Here is a 15,983-nt window from a genome sequence, read left to right on the forward strand (position 1 = left end):
GTTGTTACTCAGTCGTTAATTGTTACTCAGAAGTTAATTAAACGGCAAGAATGATGTTGATTTGGAAACGGTTAAACACAACCATGATAGCATAAAAATGTATAAAAGCGTAAGATAGAGTTATTATAGTAACTTAATGGAAATAGATTACGCATATAAATTAGCAGAAGTCACTTCAGAAACATATTGTAATTTTGACTCACCCTATACGTTATCTACTTTTCCAAACGAGTTTCTAAATAGAAATAGCCCAAATAGAGAAAATAAAAATCGAAGAATATATCTGTTGGTAGATCTTCCCTCGGCTGCGCAATCGTAGATACTAAGCGATTTCTCTAGTCTATGTACAATGCAGTTTACAATCTCCTTATCCTGTTTAATCCAAAAAGTCTAAATACATCGTGGAAACACGATTTACTCGGCTGATTCAGTACTCCGCAAACGGTTCAACGTCCCTCAAAGTTGTTTTCGTACTCTCGACTTTATAATTTCAGCTCCCTGCATAATATTTGCCATGATACCGAGCAATCGCTGCAACAAGCTGGCGCAAGTCAACTTTCTACTCCCTTTTACTTTGATAGAAGCATTTCTATCCAAGCAAAGTTCTACACCACGCTGAGCGCGTTAATAATAACTGGTGGCACTTTAACAACCGCTGTTTCACTTAATAATACACTTCGGACTCTTGGAACGAGAACCTCCGAGTAAATACTTAAAAGTGGCGAAGCTTTAAGCATTGTCAAACACGTAAAGAAAGCCACGGTACCTCGAGTCCTTCATGCAGACGAGCAAGATGCGGAGGACGCCAAAATCCGTTGTCGCTCTCACCTGAAACATGAAACAACCATTAGAGAAAATTCTGGTCTAAACTTAGCCGATGAAACTTCGGTTTATTAGAGTTTCATATTCGTGTCAATCAGGATCATCGTTGTGTAGAATATTCAATGGAATGGAACGCTTAAAAGAAATTTTCGGAGGAACGCCAATGATATCACGTTTGATCTTTTTAGCGCTGGATACTCCTGACTTGTCAGGTGCGAATAATTGAGATATAATTTACTAAAACTACAAACAACCACTTTCTTCCACTTTTGAATCCATATTATCCAAATAATGTTTGTATTACATAGCTCCCAAAAAAATTCGTAGAATGAACAGCCCGTTTCTTATTCTATAACCGATGACGTTACAGTGGCGTCACGTGAATATTAGCGTACAATCGTATAGCGTATAGTAAACAGAGTACAGTCTATAATTAGGTATTAATGAATATTAGCGTATAGTAACAGCGTACATTTACAAAAATATCATTTTCCGACTAACAACATAAGATTAAAATACTCGAATTTACTGAATTTGTCTATAATGCCAACAAAAACCATATTCTATCAATTTGGCATAGCAATCGATTTGATCCGTATCCTCCGGATTCTCACGAAATTTTCTACGCCCCCTCGTTCTGCACGGCTACGCAAGAACAAAAACTCGACTCTGGACCTTCCGGAAGGTCGCGCAAAAAACGTTCCCTGAAACATTCAATCCGTCTATTCATTTCTAACAAGCGAGATTTCTGACGTTACATCAAAGGGCTTCTTCTCGTTTCTAGACTCATCCTTCCTATAATTCGTTCTCCGCTCGAGGGTCGAGTCGGATCGAGAATCGCCGTTGCCTGGCAATTAGCAACTCCGTGCGCAACATCCGTGATCATTCGTCGACATTACAATTACTCACTCTAGTTGTAGCGGGTCACGTCGAGCAGACACCAGTCTTTACGCGTTTTATTCACGCTCTCATACGCGGGAATTCTCGACTCGATCGCGTCGGTCTCGCTAGGTACGCCATGCTTATTACCGCAATACCGTGACGCTGTTGAACTACATTTTCTATGTACTCCCTCGACTGATTCCTTTACTCCACTTTTTTCCTGCTTCTACTCTCTGCGTTCCTCGATGGTCGAATGAAAAAAAAAAGATCGATATCGCGGCGGAACGATGAATCTTCGCGATGAGAAATTCCTTCTGAGAAAGTGGATTTTATGAGATTTCTGTCTCTTCAATTCGTAAAAAAAAAAAAAAACAGAATGTTCTTTACGTTGTTGGGTAGATTGTTCTTTATGCACTCGAATTTTATTTGGCGTTGCGTAATTCTGAAAAGCGCCATATTTCTTCTTTTAAGAATTGTCCTTGCAACGATCTTCGTGCTTTTCATTTACTTTCATTTTTACCTTCATATCTTACTACGTATTTTATTATTTAGTATTCTGCGTTATTTATGGTATTTTTCGTTGATAACAATCAAGTAGCAGAGGAATTTACAAAATTGCACGGCAATTAAGGAAATGATTTTAACGAGCTGCCTTCTACCCGGAGTTCTTTAATCCTGAAATATTAATATGCACGCTATAGAAGAGCGATTTTATAATTCGAATGTAGTACATTTTAACGTAGATAATTGGAAGCATAGTTTAGTGAAAAATAGGTCAATGGAATCTTACGAAGCGGGCGTACAGTGTTTTACAGTATTATCGCGATAAATCTTCTTATATAGTTTCACTGCCTGCGTTTCTTATAAACTGCGTTCAAACTATACGCCTTAAAAATGTATATATATTCTTGGAAAATCAAAATAAAAAATAAATCAAATTGACTTCATCGCCTTATCGTGGCATAAATCAATTACTCGAATAGCTTTTATCCAATCACCGATTCCAATCATCGAAAATACTCAATTGAAAAAAAATCGTTATCACGCGTCTTCGAAAATCCATAATTATCCCAAATACCATGGAACCGTTCCAACTTCCATTTCCTTCAAAATTCCAACGTCAAACTCAGTGACACGATTGCCTGATTCTCGAGTGGAATGAGCGGATCGACAACCACGAAAGACAACCACAAAGGGAATTGAAAATAATCACAGAAATAGCGATGGTCTGAGCGCCATCCGCAACAGACGATGCCGATGCATCGCGTGTACGCGCTCCATGTTGGTGGTCCCCGAAGAATCTGCATCATGTCCAATGACATTCCTCGAATCACCAAAGAACAAGCTGGCCAGCATGAAGAATCGAGCGCGAACGACCTCGTGGCCGAAATGTGACTCACGTGTCTCGACGGCGCGTTGATTTACGATGGCCCTTTGTTTCGAATTAATGGACAGACCAATGGAGGCGCGATTTGCAATCCGCGGACTTCGTACGTGTAACGTTCCCCGAGAACTTATCGCGCACTTTCTGCAAATCTATCTCCCACGAATCGCAGAAGCTATCTACGACTAACTGAACCTCTCCTGCAATGTGCATCGATGTGAAAGATGCCGATGGAGGTGGAAGCACAACTTTTTCTTATGGAACAGAATTTCAATCTTCTTTTTTTTTCTTTTTTTTGCTTATTAAAAGAAGGATCGTATCGAATAAAAATGTTAAGCGCGTAAGCATAAAGGGAATCGTTGGAACGGAGTGCCGTAAGGTACGGTCTGAGCGATCGAGGAACGTCGAAGAGTAAACGAGATGGTTTTCGGTAATTAAGTTGCTTAAATCGTTCATGGGAAATCAGTTGGAGATGTTCGAACTGGGACGAATATATAAAGAACATATGAAACGGCTCATACTCGTATACATTAGAGGAAAATGCTTAAGAACCGTTTTAGAAACGCTTTAAAAAGAACGATTTGGTAGCAGTTTATCGTCTCATCTACCTTTTTTGCGACGTGGATGAGTCTTGAATAGAAATTCATATGGAAATTTTGCTAGTCTCTACGGAACGGCTATGATAATGGAAATATAAATGTGAATAGAGTGAATATTAGTATGAATTTCGAGGTGAATATTACTGCATGTGTGCGAGCATCGTTGCAGAAGATCCGTTTATAACCTTGACACCGGTGAAAACTTACACGTGAGATACGAATGCAAGGCCACGTGACATGATCGACGATTTTCCAGGTACATTTGTATACATCGTGCACTCTATCTAATTGCAATCGGGAATCAAAAATATGGTAGAAGCATGAGGCAGAGAACATTAAAGTATTACGAAGCTCTAATCTAAAGTTGCTTTTACCAACTATCGAGACGTCGGGATTGAAAATAACTGATATAATAATAATAAAAAAAAAAACAGGATAAAATATCGAATTATCGGAGATCCGCTAAATCGACAACGAGTGAAAAAGAAACGACGGAAAAGAAAGGGAAGGAAGAAACTACTCCGATTCTTCAAAACTGAACTTCTCCCCTGATAAATGCGATTAATCTTGCAATGTGTGTTCACGCGTTTCGATCCTTGCCGTTGGTCACCGATTACTCGATCAATTAGCTCTGCAGGCCAACGATACGCTCGACAATTGCGTGCGAAGAAGACGTCGTCTCTGCCCAATCGGGTCGCCTCAATTTCGTGGCAACTTAACGCTTGGTAGCCTAATGAGGCTCGTTTAACGTGGCCCAGGCGAAACATCTCCCATGATCGATGTTATAAATAACGATTTAGCGGAGATGAGGCGCAGCCTCAAACCGACGTACGTCACTTTTAATTAGCATCCGTTGCGTAACGTTTCAATTAAGCGGCGCTTTCCGAGCAGCATCGTCTTTTCTTCTTTCTCGCGTACATAATGGGATGTCGCAAATGACGTTTATCGGCCACCACCGCACAAGAATAGCGAAGAAATAGTAAATCAACGGGCCGTTAACGAGAATGGAGAACGTTGGAATCGGCTTCCATTACCGGAGGATCAACGACCGTGTATACCTGTGTATAATTCCGTCGGCCAAGGAAGTTCCGCACGGCGTAACGATCATGTAACAGCCGATTATTTCACGGGGCAGTCGAGCAAAGACCGGCGAATTAATTGTTACGCGAGTACCACCAACTTCACGTCCCGTTTTCCTGCCAACATTTGCATACACTTGTATAATCGTTATCTGAACGTTTAGTGCTGCAAGATTTTTTTTATAGACGAGACTCGTTCCCTTTTTTAAATACACCTTTACATTGAGGAGATCAAAGGGTCTTCTGTGTTGCGAAGATAAATCGGGGTAATGGGAAACCTTCGTTAGTCTTTTTCTTCTTTCGAGGATATCGTTTTTGTGTTTTTATAATATATGAATCGACTAGAAGCCATCATTTAGCGATTTTACATATCGAAACATGGAGAAAAATGACGATATTACAAATATCATTCTTCGAAAAGCTACTTTGAAATTTACTATTATTCGTGTGTGTTATTTTCTTGAAAGATATATCTATGCAAATAGACTATTTCTTTTCTGAGACTTTCGACGCCGATCATGTATTTGGGTAATGAAACGAAGAAAAGACGAAGTTGATTAACTTGACTCCTGAGGGATTCGTATTATACGATTTTTCTTCGTGTACGAGCCATATATTTGTTTCTACGGAAAAATGAAAATTGCTGGTAGTGGCGAAATCTCAAGTACGGCTGTGTGAGTAATTTAAAGTCAATGCACACAGACGGAATTAGATTTCAACGCGGTATTTCATTACAGCTATTTCGTCGCAACGACAAAGTATAAAACCTTCCGTCGCTCGAATAGACCTGCTTATTAACTTTATGACGCGATTGCGGTTAATTTGAAACGGCAAATTTCAATTTATTTGGAATTGTAGGTTGTACTATTTTCTCCCTTAATTGCTGATTCTATTTTTTCCTTCGGTGCGTGGAAACGATCAAACGTATACAAATATTCATAAGCACGTTCCGTTCGTTCTGAAATTGCGAGAGAACTTCTCACGCGTGACTTTTGTGTCGTCGCTCTAATTCAAACTGGTCTCGCCAGTTCATTTTAAGCTGCGTGTGCTCTGACAATTGTCATCGATCAAAAGTGAAAACATTAGCGCGTACATGCATATTAATCCCATAGTGGACACGACAAAAAGCAATGCATTAAATAGAGTGATCATTCCTTTGTTCCGGCAGGCTCTTACCCAAAACGTGGACAATCAAGCGTTTAGTTCGAGTCTGAATCTTAATGAATTTCATCGATCTAAGTTTTTCCTTCAATGTTACGCTCCAACGGCTTAAAAGTTTCATAATAAATCTGGAAAATCTAGAAACGAATCGCTAGGAGGCAACGTATCTTCCAGCGGAGAAAGAAGAAAATTCCATAGAATTTTTCCTCGCCTAAGTGGAACAGTCGGACTCTTATCGATCTGATTCAAATCCAACCACGAAGACCGCCACGAGGAAGGCGCACGGGTGTTTCTTCTTTCAAGAAGAACTAAAAACTCTTCGTTACACTCTCATACCACGAGTCAACGAGTCGATCCATGGTTTTCCGATCGATCGCTATTTCGAGATGCCTTGAAATTGAATCTAACAGGCAAGAAGAAAGCCAGGCGTCACTTTGCAGGAAGAACAGCGATCGTAAATTGCTCTCGGTAAACGATTAACGACAATCAGCGAGTCAAGGTGGCCAACCACATTGTAGCAATCACATTGACTTCGTAGCAGATGTTATCTGATTAAACCAAAAAAAGGTATGACCCATGAAATTTCAAGTACGACCTCGTGCGACAGTCACGAGAGCGACCACGCGCTATGCGAATTCCACCAATGCGTCAGAAAGTCAAACCGATTACACCAATTACAGCAGCCTGGCCGATCACCAAAAACCATGTGTAATAGGCTGAATAAATAACAAAGTAAAATTTTGAAAAAAAGAAAAAAGTAAAAGATCCATACTGCTTATCCGAAGATCTCGCAAGATTCCATCTCGATCTTCGTTCAACTAACTCCAAACACTTTCAAACAGCTCTCACTTTACGAACGTTCCATCCAAATCCACTTTACTCCCACTTCAACCTCTCCAAACAACTTCAAACATTTCCAAACCTCTTAAAAGCTCCACTTGACGATGACATCGACGATGATCCAACAGGATCGTGAAACTAGTCTCTCAAACTAGCCGCGACCATGTCACCATAGCTGTCTGTGTTTTTACTTTAATTTTTTAATCGTGTCACTTGAGCTGAAGAAAGCCAGATGGAGGCATATCGCGGGTAGAAGACGCGTCTTACCTGGCTACCAGGTGGACAGCGAATCGGAGCCGCCGGGCAGGGTGCATTTACGAGGGTGCAAGCCTCAAGGAAGCGTCGGTAATCGGCATCGACGTGCCGCGGCGTCGGTCCGCGTCTTCGCGTGAGCACGAACGCGTCCTTACTGCCGCGGGGTTGGCCGGCTAAGCGGTTCGTCGAGGAAGCGAGGGTACGAGTTGGTCACTCGGGAGGCGCTGGCGCGATGACCAGGCGTCGAGGGAACTTGATCGGCTATCAAGTGACTTGAACATCCAAAATTTAGCTGGATAGCACGGTGAGAGATTAAATTAATTTTTGTTATATGTAAAAAGAGAGGCTTCGTGGTTGAGGTTCTTCGAATTGAGTTGTAATTTTACGAGTAGACTGCGGATTTTCACGCGTTTCTGAGAAATTTAAAGGTGCAACGATACATGGAATGCACGTAATATGTAAATGTATATCAAATGGATGGAGCAAGTATCTATTAGGTCGTCCGAGAAGTTTCTTTCGTTTTATAAGCAAATAATGGACGCACAACATTTTCCGTTTTATGTTATTTTATCGATGATCTATCAAAATGAAGATCACAACGTTCGACAGATTAGGTTTCGTGTTTGTATAAAGATGCATCGTTGTAAAAGACGTGTCTGTAAAAGAAAGACACTTTTCGGACAACCTGATACTTAGGTTCCATTTCTTTAATCGTATCGACACAAGAATATGAATTTGCATAAACATTCGCAGTCTATTTATGAGGATGAAATTTCGATACCTTTCGTATGGTTCTTCAGTGCTGTACACGACAGTGTAGTGTTATAAACGCAGTTGCGTTTGACTTTGGATTAACGATGCAAGAAGAATGTAAGTTCGTAACGAAATTAAGGAAATACATCTGTATAGTATTGTCGTGTTATTCGACAATGTATATGCGTTGTTTTCTCAATAACATTTTGCTCCTTATACTTTACTACGGTGATGAATGAATGGTTGTAAGATTAATTGGCTGGTTATCAGTGGATCTTAGCATTTCGATACAGATATTTGTCCGTCGAGTAAAGTCCTTATCTAATTTGAATCACTTCACTCGATCAAGTGTGCTCTACCTTTAGGATCGCAGAGGAGGTGAACGTATTACGTATACTAATTTTAGCTTCTCGTAGGATTGTAAGAGGTTTGTTAAATGTATCAGTTAAAAGTATCAATGGTTCCTCAATTGTAGACAATAAAAGCAGCGTTCAAGCGTTCTTCCTGTTGAATAAAAGAAAAAATATACTTGAAACTGTGTAGAGCGAAAGAGAAACAATAGGAAGCAGGATTGTTTCGAATTTTCTTACGTAATATCGATCGTCGAACAAACCGTAGTCTCTCCACCCACGCGCTGGATCGCGTACACCGCGAAAAGTGTTACAACACTTGTGCAGAATCGAATATATTGGTGAGGAACGCGTTATACGAGAGTATATTCTATAACACGGCGAGGCAGGCGAGGCCGTTCATTCATTCATTTGGTCGAGCTAGGTCTGCTGGATCCAAATTATTGGAACATTAGCATGATTGAAGTAAGTTGGGCTCGGCCGGATCGCGTGATCGATTTTGTGCATGTGTCTTCTGCGACGCTTGAAAACCCGCGGTTGCGTCAAATTAACGCCGCTGGAATTTACATCGAGATCAGATTTATCAAATCCGTTGCAAGTAGAAACTGATATTATAACGACGATAAATGAAAACTCGAGTCTTGTCTATATATAAACCAATGAACATTTAAATAAGAATATTTAACGCGAATAAAATTATAAACGTGAAACGAAACGATATTATAAAAGGAATTCGATCGGTTTCGTTTTAAACATATTTTATTCGACTGTATATTTACAGTGTACATAATCATCGTCGCCACGTTACATACGGTACATCCGATTTCGAGTTAAATGGGTAACTGTTTACTACAGGATGTAATTCCGTGCAAGATTCAAAGCGATCAGTCCGTTTCAATGAAATCTCAGTCCATATCTGTACGCCTCGATCGTTGACGTTAAAATGCATAGTTAGCATTTTTATCCTTCGAAGGCTATCTTAGTCTTCCTGTCTTTTTCCTTATCAAAGTCCGAGGAATGCAACGAGGTAGTTGAGAAAATCCGAGATATCTCGTTATTCTTCCGACTGTTTTCCTATCGATACAGTACGCGGTGTTGTATCATCCGCGAAATGAATCCAAGCGAAACGTACGCGCTGGTGCAAGCAACGCGCGAACAACGGCGTAATCCTGAACAAGCGAGTCTTTGCTTTTTCGCCGACTCTTGCATCGGTACGTTCGTGTTGCAAAACCTTTGGCTCTTTTATTTGATAACGTTTTATTGATTTGTTTACAGCTTTAAGTGGAAGCAGATGAAGAGGTTGAATTAGATAACTCCTTCTTTATTGTGCAGCGTATCGATAAAAATTACTTCAGACGTTTTTATTCAAAAGAATTATTTGGCGAACTTAAATCGACCAGATCCAGCTTTCTAATAATTATAATCTTACAAATATTCGAAGCACTGCATTTTTTTTCTTTTTTTTTTTAAATATTCTTCCTATAATAACGATATTCGTTGATTGCCTTCGTAAAGGGATGTTTCACCTGAGAAAAAATTGAAACCGACGGAAATATACTTGGCGACGTGTTCTCGATCGATATTTTCCATTGCTCTTTGAATATTCAGAACTTAAGCACCGATATACCGGTGACTCATGCACCCTCCTTAATTAATAGTCGTTAACTCAAAACGCGTTGCGTTTAACGAGTCACGATAAAAATCAATCGGCTTCACAAAACGCGCGGATTTTCGTTCGAATTTCATCGCCTCTGAAGCTTCTGCATAGGTGAACAGCCTAAAAATATGCAATCTTTGCGAGATTTATTTTTCGTCTTGCTGTATCCTTACGTATGTATAATAGATGATTAGATCTGCGCGTAGATTTGCAACGTTTTAACGTGTCGTTCGCGACACGATAGTTACTGCTAATTAATATTTTTTGAATGCACATCTTCGATCACTGCGTTATTCCACGTAACTTTCTATTCCATGCACGATAAATTTGTTGCGTAAATATTTCGCAAATCGAAAATTAGGGAAAAACATTACTTCGCAATTGATCGTAACATTCGTGTTTTCCAACTGAACACAATATATCACTTCGATAAAATTCGTGAACCGCAAGACTAGCAATTTTACTTAACTCTTTCACTGGGAAAAATTATTAACATATACAATCATTATTATAGTGGCCGCTAAATGTTTCTTCATAAAGCCACTTCGATTAGAATCTCCTTTCTTCGTGGTAGTTATAGTCGCGATAATGATCAGTTTATCGATATCCGTAATAATTTATGAAAGTACGGTTTAAGGAACAATTTCGAAGAAATTCTTTTCATTGGCATTAGAATGCTAAAAACTTGTAGAGCGAGTAGAAGTTTACGTCGTTTCTCTTCTCATTTGTTGAACTTTTTTTTTTCTAATTTTTATTGTTATACCTTTTCTTCTCTTTCTTTCTTTTTTTTTTTTTTTTAAGTGATCGGTTGTAATTCGACCAAAGTACAGCGAGCTTGGATTAACATCGAAATCATGTAACGATCCAGTTTACCTTAATTATATGCTTGCACTATTGTAATCGTTATCTTCTCGCAGAGATTTTAGGCATTTAAAATAAACGTGCAACGATACATACAACAGAAAGTAGATAATTATACTATGAAGTATTATGTTACGCGAAATATTAAAGAAGTACTAAACATAGTAGCTTCTTAACTTTGGTACCGTAATTACTCTTTAACACAGACGATAATCTCTGCGCGAAACGAATCTTTATTACGAAAACGTTTCCCTCATGATTTTTACGAATCCATCCTGCGTGAACGCGACCCAACGAAGTTCATAAAACGTTTCACGAATACATTTTATAAGAATTAAAACGATCACAATGTTACGCATTAACGCTGTGAAATACTACCGTCGTTACAGTGTTTGTCGTATCAAATGAATTTTAAAAGACCTCGTCTTGCAACGCGAAATATCCGCGTCATGTAGCTCTAATGATTGGAAGCATGTAGTATGCACTAATGTACCGCACTATGGATACAGTGTTTCGACATTTTAATAACGAATTTTTGTTAAATATTGTCTCGTTTGAATATACGTGAACGCAATTCGTCCTATAATATTTAATCGCAGTAACAAGAATAAAAATTTAGACATCTAATTTAGTCGGGCTACGTTTTCGATTTCGATCGATCTATACAAAACTATAGAGAATCAAAGGAGAAAAAGTAAGTGACAGTATCCATTGCATCGTCATTCGTAAAGCATTTCAATATCGAATTTACCTAGGAGAAACAAAAAAAAAAGAAAAGAACCCTATTTGATTTTTAACTAGTTTGAACTAAACTATACACGTATATAACTACAAAATAATTGGCTAATATAGCTGTTAAACAATAGCGTGTTCTGCAATGTTGCGTGATTGCAATATTATGAAATTGGACTTTTATTCACTAGACAGAAATATTGCTGTATTACTGTTACCTATACAAATTAAATAAATATAATTCTATATCTGCAGTGCTATATAGAATGTTTTACCCTAAGCTACTGTTCTTGGTACAGCCTTAGTTTCACGTAGTTACAAAAAATAATGCTCTGTTATCTTTAAAGGAACTCCCTGCTGAAATAGTAATAATTTGTTTGAAATATTTGCTGGAATACTTTACACTTTTGATCCCGTCTTATCGTAACTCCTTTGAAATCTCTTATAATCTTTCCTATATTTCTCGATCGTTAAATCTGCATTATCCGTGCTCGATAAGCTTAACGCGACAGGGTCTAAACTCGCTGCAAGTTTTAAATAAGTTTCCTCCATTTCTTTAGTGATCTTGACTTCGTAATCAAAATCCACAGGATTTGCTTTCTTCGAAATTTTAGGCAAAACTTTGTCCTCTTCCATTGGAACATCGAAAGATATTAAATCTTTCTCCTTTTCTATATCAGAGTTATTTACAGCCAATGAAAAATTATTTACATCATTATTTAAATTTCCTTCTTCAAACTCTTGGACGTTCATTACTAAATCCTTGCATTTGTTTTCCAGTGAATTCTCATATAGTTCTCGATTGTTTTCGATCGATTTGCACTTCGTGTGTGACTTGTCTAAATATGTTAACGAAAGACTTTTGTCCATTATATTTTCATTAGGCTTTAACTCCGTGTAATTTGACCCAGAATTATCCATGTGAACCGAGGATTGAACCCATTCAGCTACTCTTTGCAGTTGGTTATTGTCATGTAACAACATAGGAGTACTTTCTTCGCTACTGGTTGAAATTGTTCTTTCAGATCCAGACCGAGACAATTTCTTCGAATGAACTAAAGCGGTATTTGGTTTATTATTTCCACTAGTGTATAATACAGTTTTATAATGTCCAGCATTATCTAAGAGAATATTCTTCGATCCAGGTGTTACCCTTACGAGACAATTCCTTGGACCAGTTATTCTGTTCTGAGTATTAGATTTCAAATTACTAACATTATGCAAACGCAGTCCAGTTAATTGAGCGACATCACTAGAGCTACTGGAAGGATCGGAAGTTGAAATTACAATACTATCGCTACTAAAACTTGGGCTAGTGGCTACTTCCACTTGTCCAGAATCATTCTGTTGAGTAACACTATCAATATTCTTGACTTCTATTAAAGTTAATTGCGTCGGATGATGAGTTTCTTGAGCTGATCTATCATTTTTCCAGATCCTATCGTTAATTATATCGATCTCCATGTCACTGTTAACTTTGTCCTTACTTTCTTTCGTTTTATTCTGTGACTTTAATTTCGTCCACTCGTTTTTCCATAATCTATCATTAATAATATCAATCTGACTCGGTTCTTTTCTATCAAAGTAGTTTTTACAATTTTCAGGAACTATGTGACTACAATTAGAAGATTCCTTGTCTAATTTATTCCAAGAATTCGAACTGAATTTGCCATCGATTTGTAACTCACACTTTTTATTCAGTTTCGTTTGCTTTCCTTTATCAATATTTATTTTACCATTAACGCATGTATCGCCTGTTTTGTGAGTTATCTTCTGTTTAATCGTGTTCTCGTTCTGATTTTGGAATACACTTTGGTGTTGCGGATCGCTACGGCGTATTGAATTTTTCTTATTAAAATTAACTTTCATATTAACATTTACACGACCATCTTCCTTTAAACCGTCTATAATTTTAGCATTCCTACTTAAAAATTTGTCTCTTGTGGATAGCTGTTGATGATTACTAATCTTTGTACAATTGTTCTGATAGTGTACTTTACTACTAACGCTTTCATTTCCTTCGTGGTAAACTACATGCACCAAAGAGTTTTGACTGCCTTTATTTTGGCAACTTTTGTCGATATTTTTCAAATTATCAGAGTGTTTCTCTATATTTTGTGCATAGTTCATTGTACATTCATTACAAGAAAAAACATTTGGCATATTAGTTTGTGTTTCAGCATCAACCATTAAAATACTTCTGTGACAAGTACATGTGTCACAATGTTTGCCAAATACTCTCTCTTTCTCTCGATCTTCTAAAACTTTTGCCATTATTGCTGCAGAAACGACATCCACTGGTGGCTTGGATTCATCTGTATCATCATCGCTATTGTTTTCAACTACAGGCTTAGTTACATTATATACCATTGCTGTTGGAGGAAACGTTGAAATTGGTACTGTAATACTTTTCATGTCAGCAGGTGCAGTATCATTGGAATGTTTCTTTTGTGCAATATATGTCCTAACTTTGGCTTGTACCTCAGAGGGCAGCTGAAATAAATTGATTTTTAAGTATTTTTTTCATATTCGAAATTAACTATTTCACATTGTAATAAGTATAACTTACAGAATCATATTTTTGTCCGACAAAATTAGAAGGCTTACACTGAAGAAGTTGTATTGCCAAATTTACATCATTCCGATATTTTTCCTAAAACAAAATATTATTTACAGCAGCTTTATTCATAATACATTCTAAAGGAACCATCAAAATTTTGTACTTAAAACATACATTATCTTGGGTTAAACGATGTATTGTGTAATTTGCATCGGCTAATCTGTGAGATAAAGTTGCAATATCCTTAGTAAATGCACTTTTCTCTGTTTCACATTTATCTACAATCCTTAATAATTTATCCTCAAGATTTTGATTTACTTTCTGAACACGTTTGTGAGCTTCATGTAATCTTGAATACTTCTCTTGCCAAATTAAAAGTTCCTCCTTCATGGAGGCTAATTCTCCATTTGGAAACTTATCAGCTTCGTTTAGGAATTGTGTCTCCATTGTTACAATGTGATTATCTTTTTCCATTAAACGTTGGCGCAAATTTTCTATTTCTACATGTAAGTGCATTTCTCCATGTTGCTGATCATTTTGATTGCAGCTCACACATTTGCACCCACATTCCTGAAATGGATAATTAGCAAAAATAATGTTCACATATGGTACTTAATAATACTATTATAAAGAAGAGATTAAAGATCAATTAAGTATACTTGAATACTAATTACACTTAAGTATTAAAAATTTATTTTTTCCTAACTGTAACTATGTTATTAGTTATTATTTGTTTGATTAAAATCAATACTGATAAAAATTTTAAGATTTGATAATTTGATCATATGGTTTTATCCAAATATTAATTATTATTACATATGTGTAATACGTAGTTCCTATTAACATACATACCTTACATTTTTCAGCCATCATGTAATGTACAAATTATATTAAAAACACTGAAAAAATATTTATGAATAGCGAGACTTCGAAATTGGAGCCTCATAACCCTGTCGTTTAATTCGAACAGAAATATGGATAGTTTGTACACGTTCCAACGTAATTTATTTTCCTATAACATAGTCAACTACTATGGCAAACTATGTGATAAGAGTCGTTTTTATGAAATAGCTAATGTTTAATAAAATATCGTTGCGATTAGCTTCGAAATGACAGATTGCAAAGTTCTCTGTCGTCTGCCACACATCTAACACATCAAAGTAATTCAATCGTCAACTTCAAGTAACTAAGTTACAGATGTTTTTAATTGTCTTTATGGCGCTACTACATTACTTTCACTACTTTTTATAATGTATCATAAATTTATTTGAAGAAAAAAAAACAGTTATCGAATGAAAAGGAAAATTCAAAGAGATATTTTCAATAATGAAAATCGTACTTAACAAACTATTTATGAATAACCAATAGAACAACTCAGAAAACATACACATTTCTTATTGGATGTCAAGATATAGCCATCTTATCTATTGAATAAACGCGGAAAAATAATAGAGATTAATGCAATTTTTTAAACTTAGTAGTTTTTGCCTGTACCTGAAATATATACGTTGGAAGTATTAATAAAATGGATTTTGAAAAATAAGAGACATTTAATTTGCAGAAATATTTATTAAGTGTTTATTATATCTCATATATAATGTTTGTAATCATACAAATGTTAATGATAATAATATAACAATATGTTTCGTATAATATTCGAAAAAATAACAGACGTTACAAAATATTATTTTCTCATTTACAAAAAAATGCATTGTGTAATTTTAAATCGGCATTAAACAAAAACCAAAAATTAATAAAGACGAAATGAAAACAATTTCTATTTCATTACATCCGAAAAGCCAACACATTACCTATAAAATAATAGGGTAAAAATTAATTTGTAATTAATAATACGGTTTTATTATGATTCTTTATGTTTTTCTAGTACAGATACGAATCTTCCTAGAATATTTTGAAATTTCATTCATTATTGATTAATAATTTTAGAAATTTTGATTGTAATGGTAAAAGTAAAGAGGTTGTACAATTAATGATGTATAAGTATTTTGCTTGAATGTCTAATATAGTTTTTATTAGATAACACGAAA

General features: G+C 36.6%; 2 protein-coding genes across 3 annotated transcripts in view; both read right to left on the reverse strand.

Annotated features, from left to right (window-relative positions):
* stum (mechanosensory transduction mediator stumble) overlaps window positions 1-8,106 on the reverse strand; it is a 28,118-nt gene extending 20,012 nt beyond the window's left edge. Inside the window, exons 1-3 of one of the 2 annotated variants that reach the window (XM_069118387.1) lie at window positions 7,804-8,106; window positions 7,035-7,314; window positions 767-828 (exon numbers count right to left, since the gene is read on the reverse strand). The gene's annotated coding sequence lies outside the window, so the exon portion shown is untranslated. Of the gene's footprint in view, window positions 1-766; window positions 829-995; window positions 1,146-7,034; window positions 7,315-7,803 lie in introns of those variants that run through there. The other variant, XM_069118388.1, reaches the window with a different exon arrangement.
* A 760-nt stretch (window positions 8,107-8,866) lies between these two features.
* On the reverse strand, window positions 8,867-15,233 carry LOC138182483 (GRIP and coiled-coil domain-containing protein). The gene is made up of 4 exons (XM_069118390.1): window positions 14,788-15,233; window positions 14,110-14,505; window positions 13,945-14,028; window positions 8,867-13,868 (listed from the first exon to the last, which is right to left on the reverse strand). Exons 1-4 carry the CDS (start codon window positions 14,806-14,808, stop codon window positions 11,775-11,777), a joined length of 2,595 nt encoding a protein of 864 aa, XP_068974491.1. The 5' UTR covers window positions 14,809-15,233; the 3' UTR covers window positions 8,867-11,774.
* Between the last annotated feature and the right edge of the window lie 750 nt (window positions 15,234-15,983).

This window comes from Bombus flavifrons, chromosome 8 (assembly GCF_040668555.2).
Source record: "Bombus flavifrons isolate JBK064 chromosome 8, iyBomFlav1_principal, whole genome shotgun sequence".
NCBI classification, from domain to species: Eukaryota; Metazoa; Arthropoda; class Insecta; order Hymenoptera; family Apidae; genus Bombus; species Bombus flavifrons.

Bases quoted from the DNA above. Each gene is read 5' to 3' on its own strand.
- LOC138182483 (XM_069118390.1), bottom strand. From the start codon at position 14,808: ATGATGGCTGAAAAATGTAAG. The intron at 14,506-14,787 runs GTATGTATGTTA...TATCCATTTCAG, and splicing joins TGATGGCTGAAAAATGTAAG to GAATGTGGGTGCAAATGTGT. The intron at 14,029-14,109 runs GTATGTTTTAAG...ATTTTGTTTTAG, and splicing joins ATCGTTTAACCCAAGATAAT to GAAAAATATCGGAATGATGT.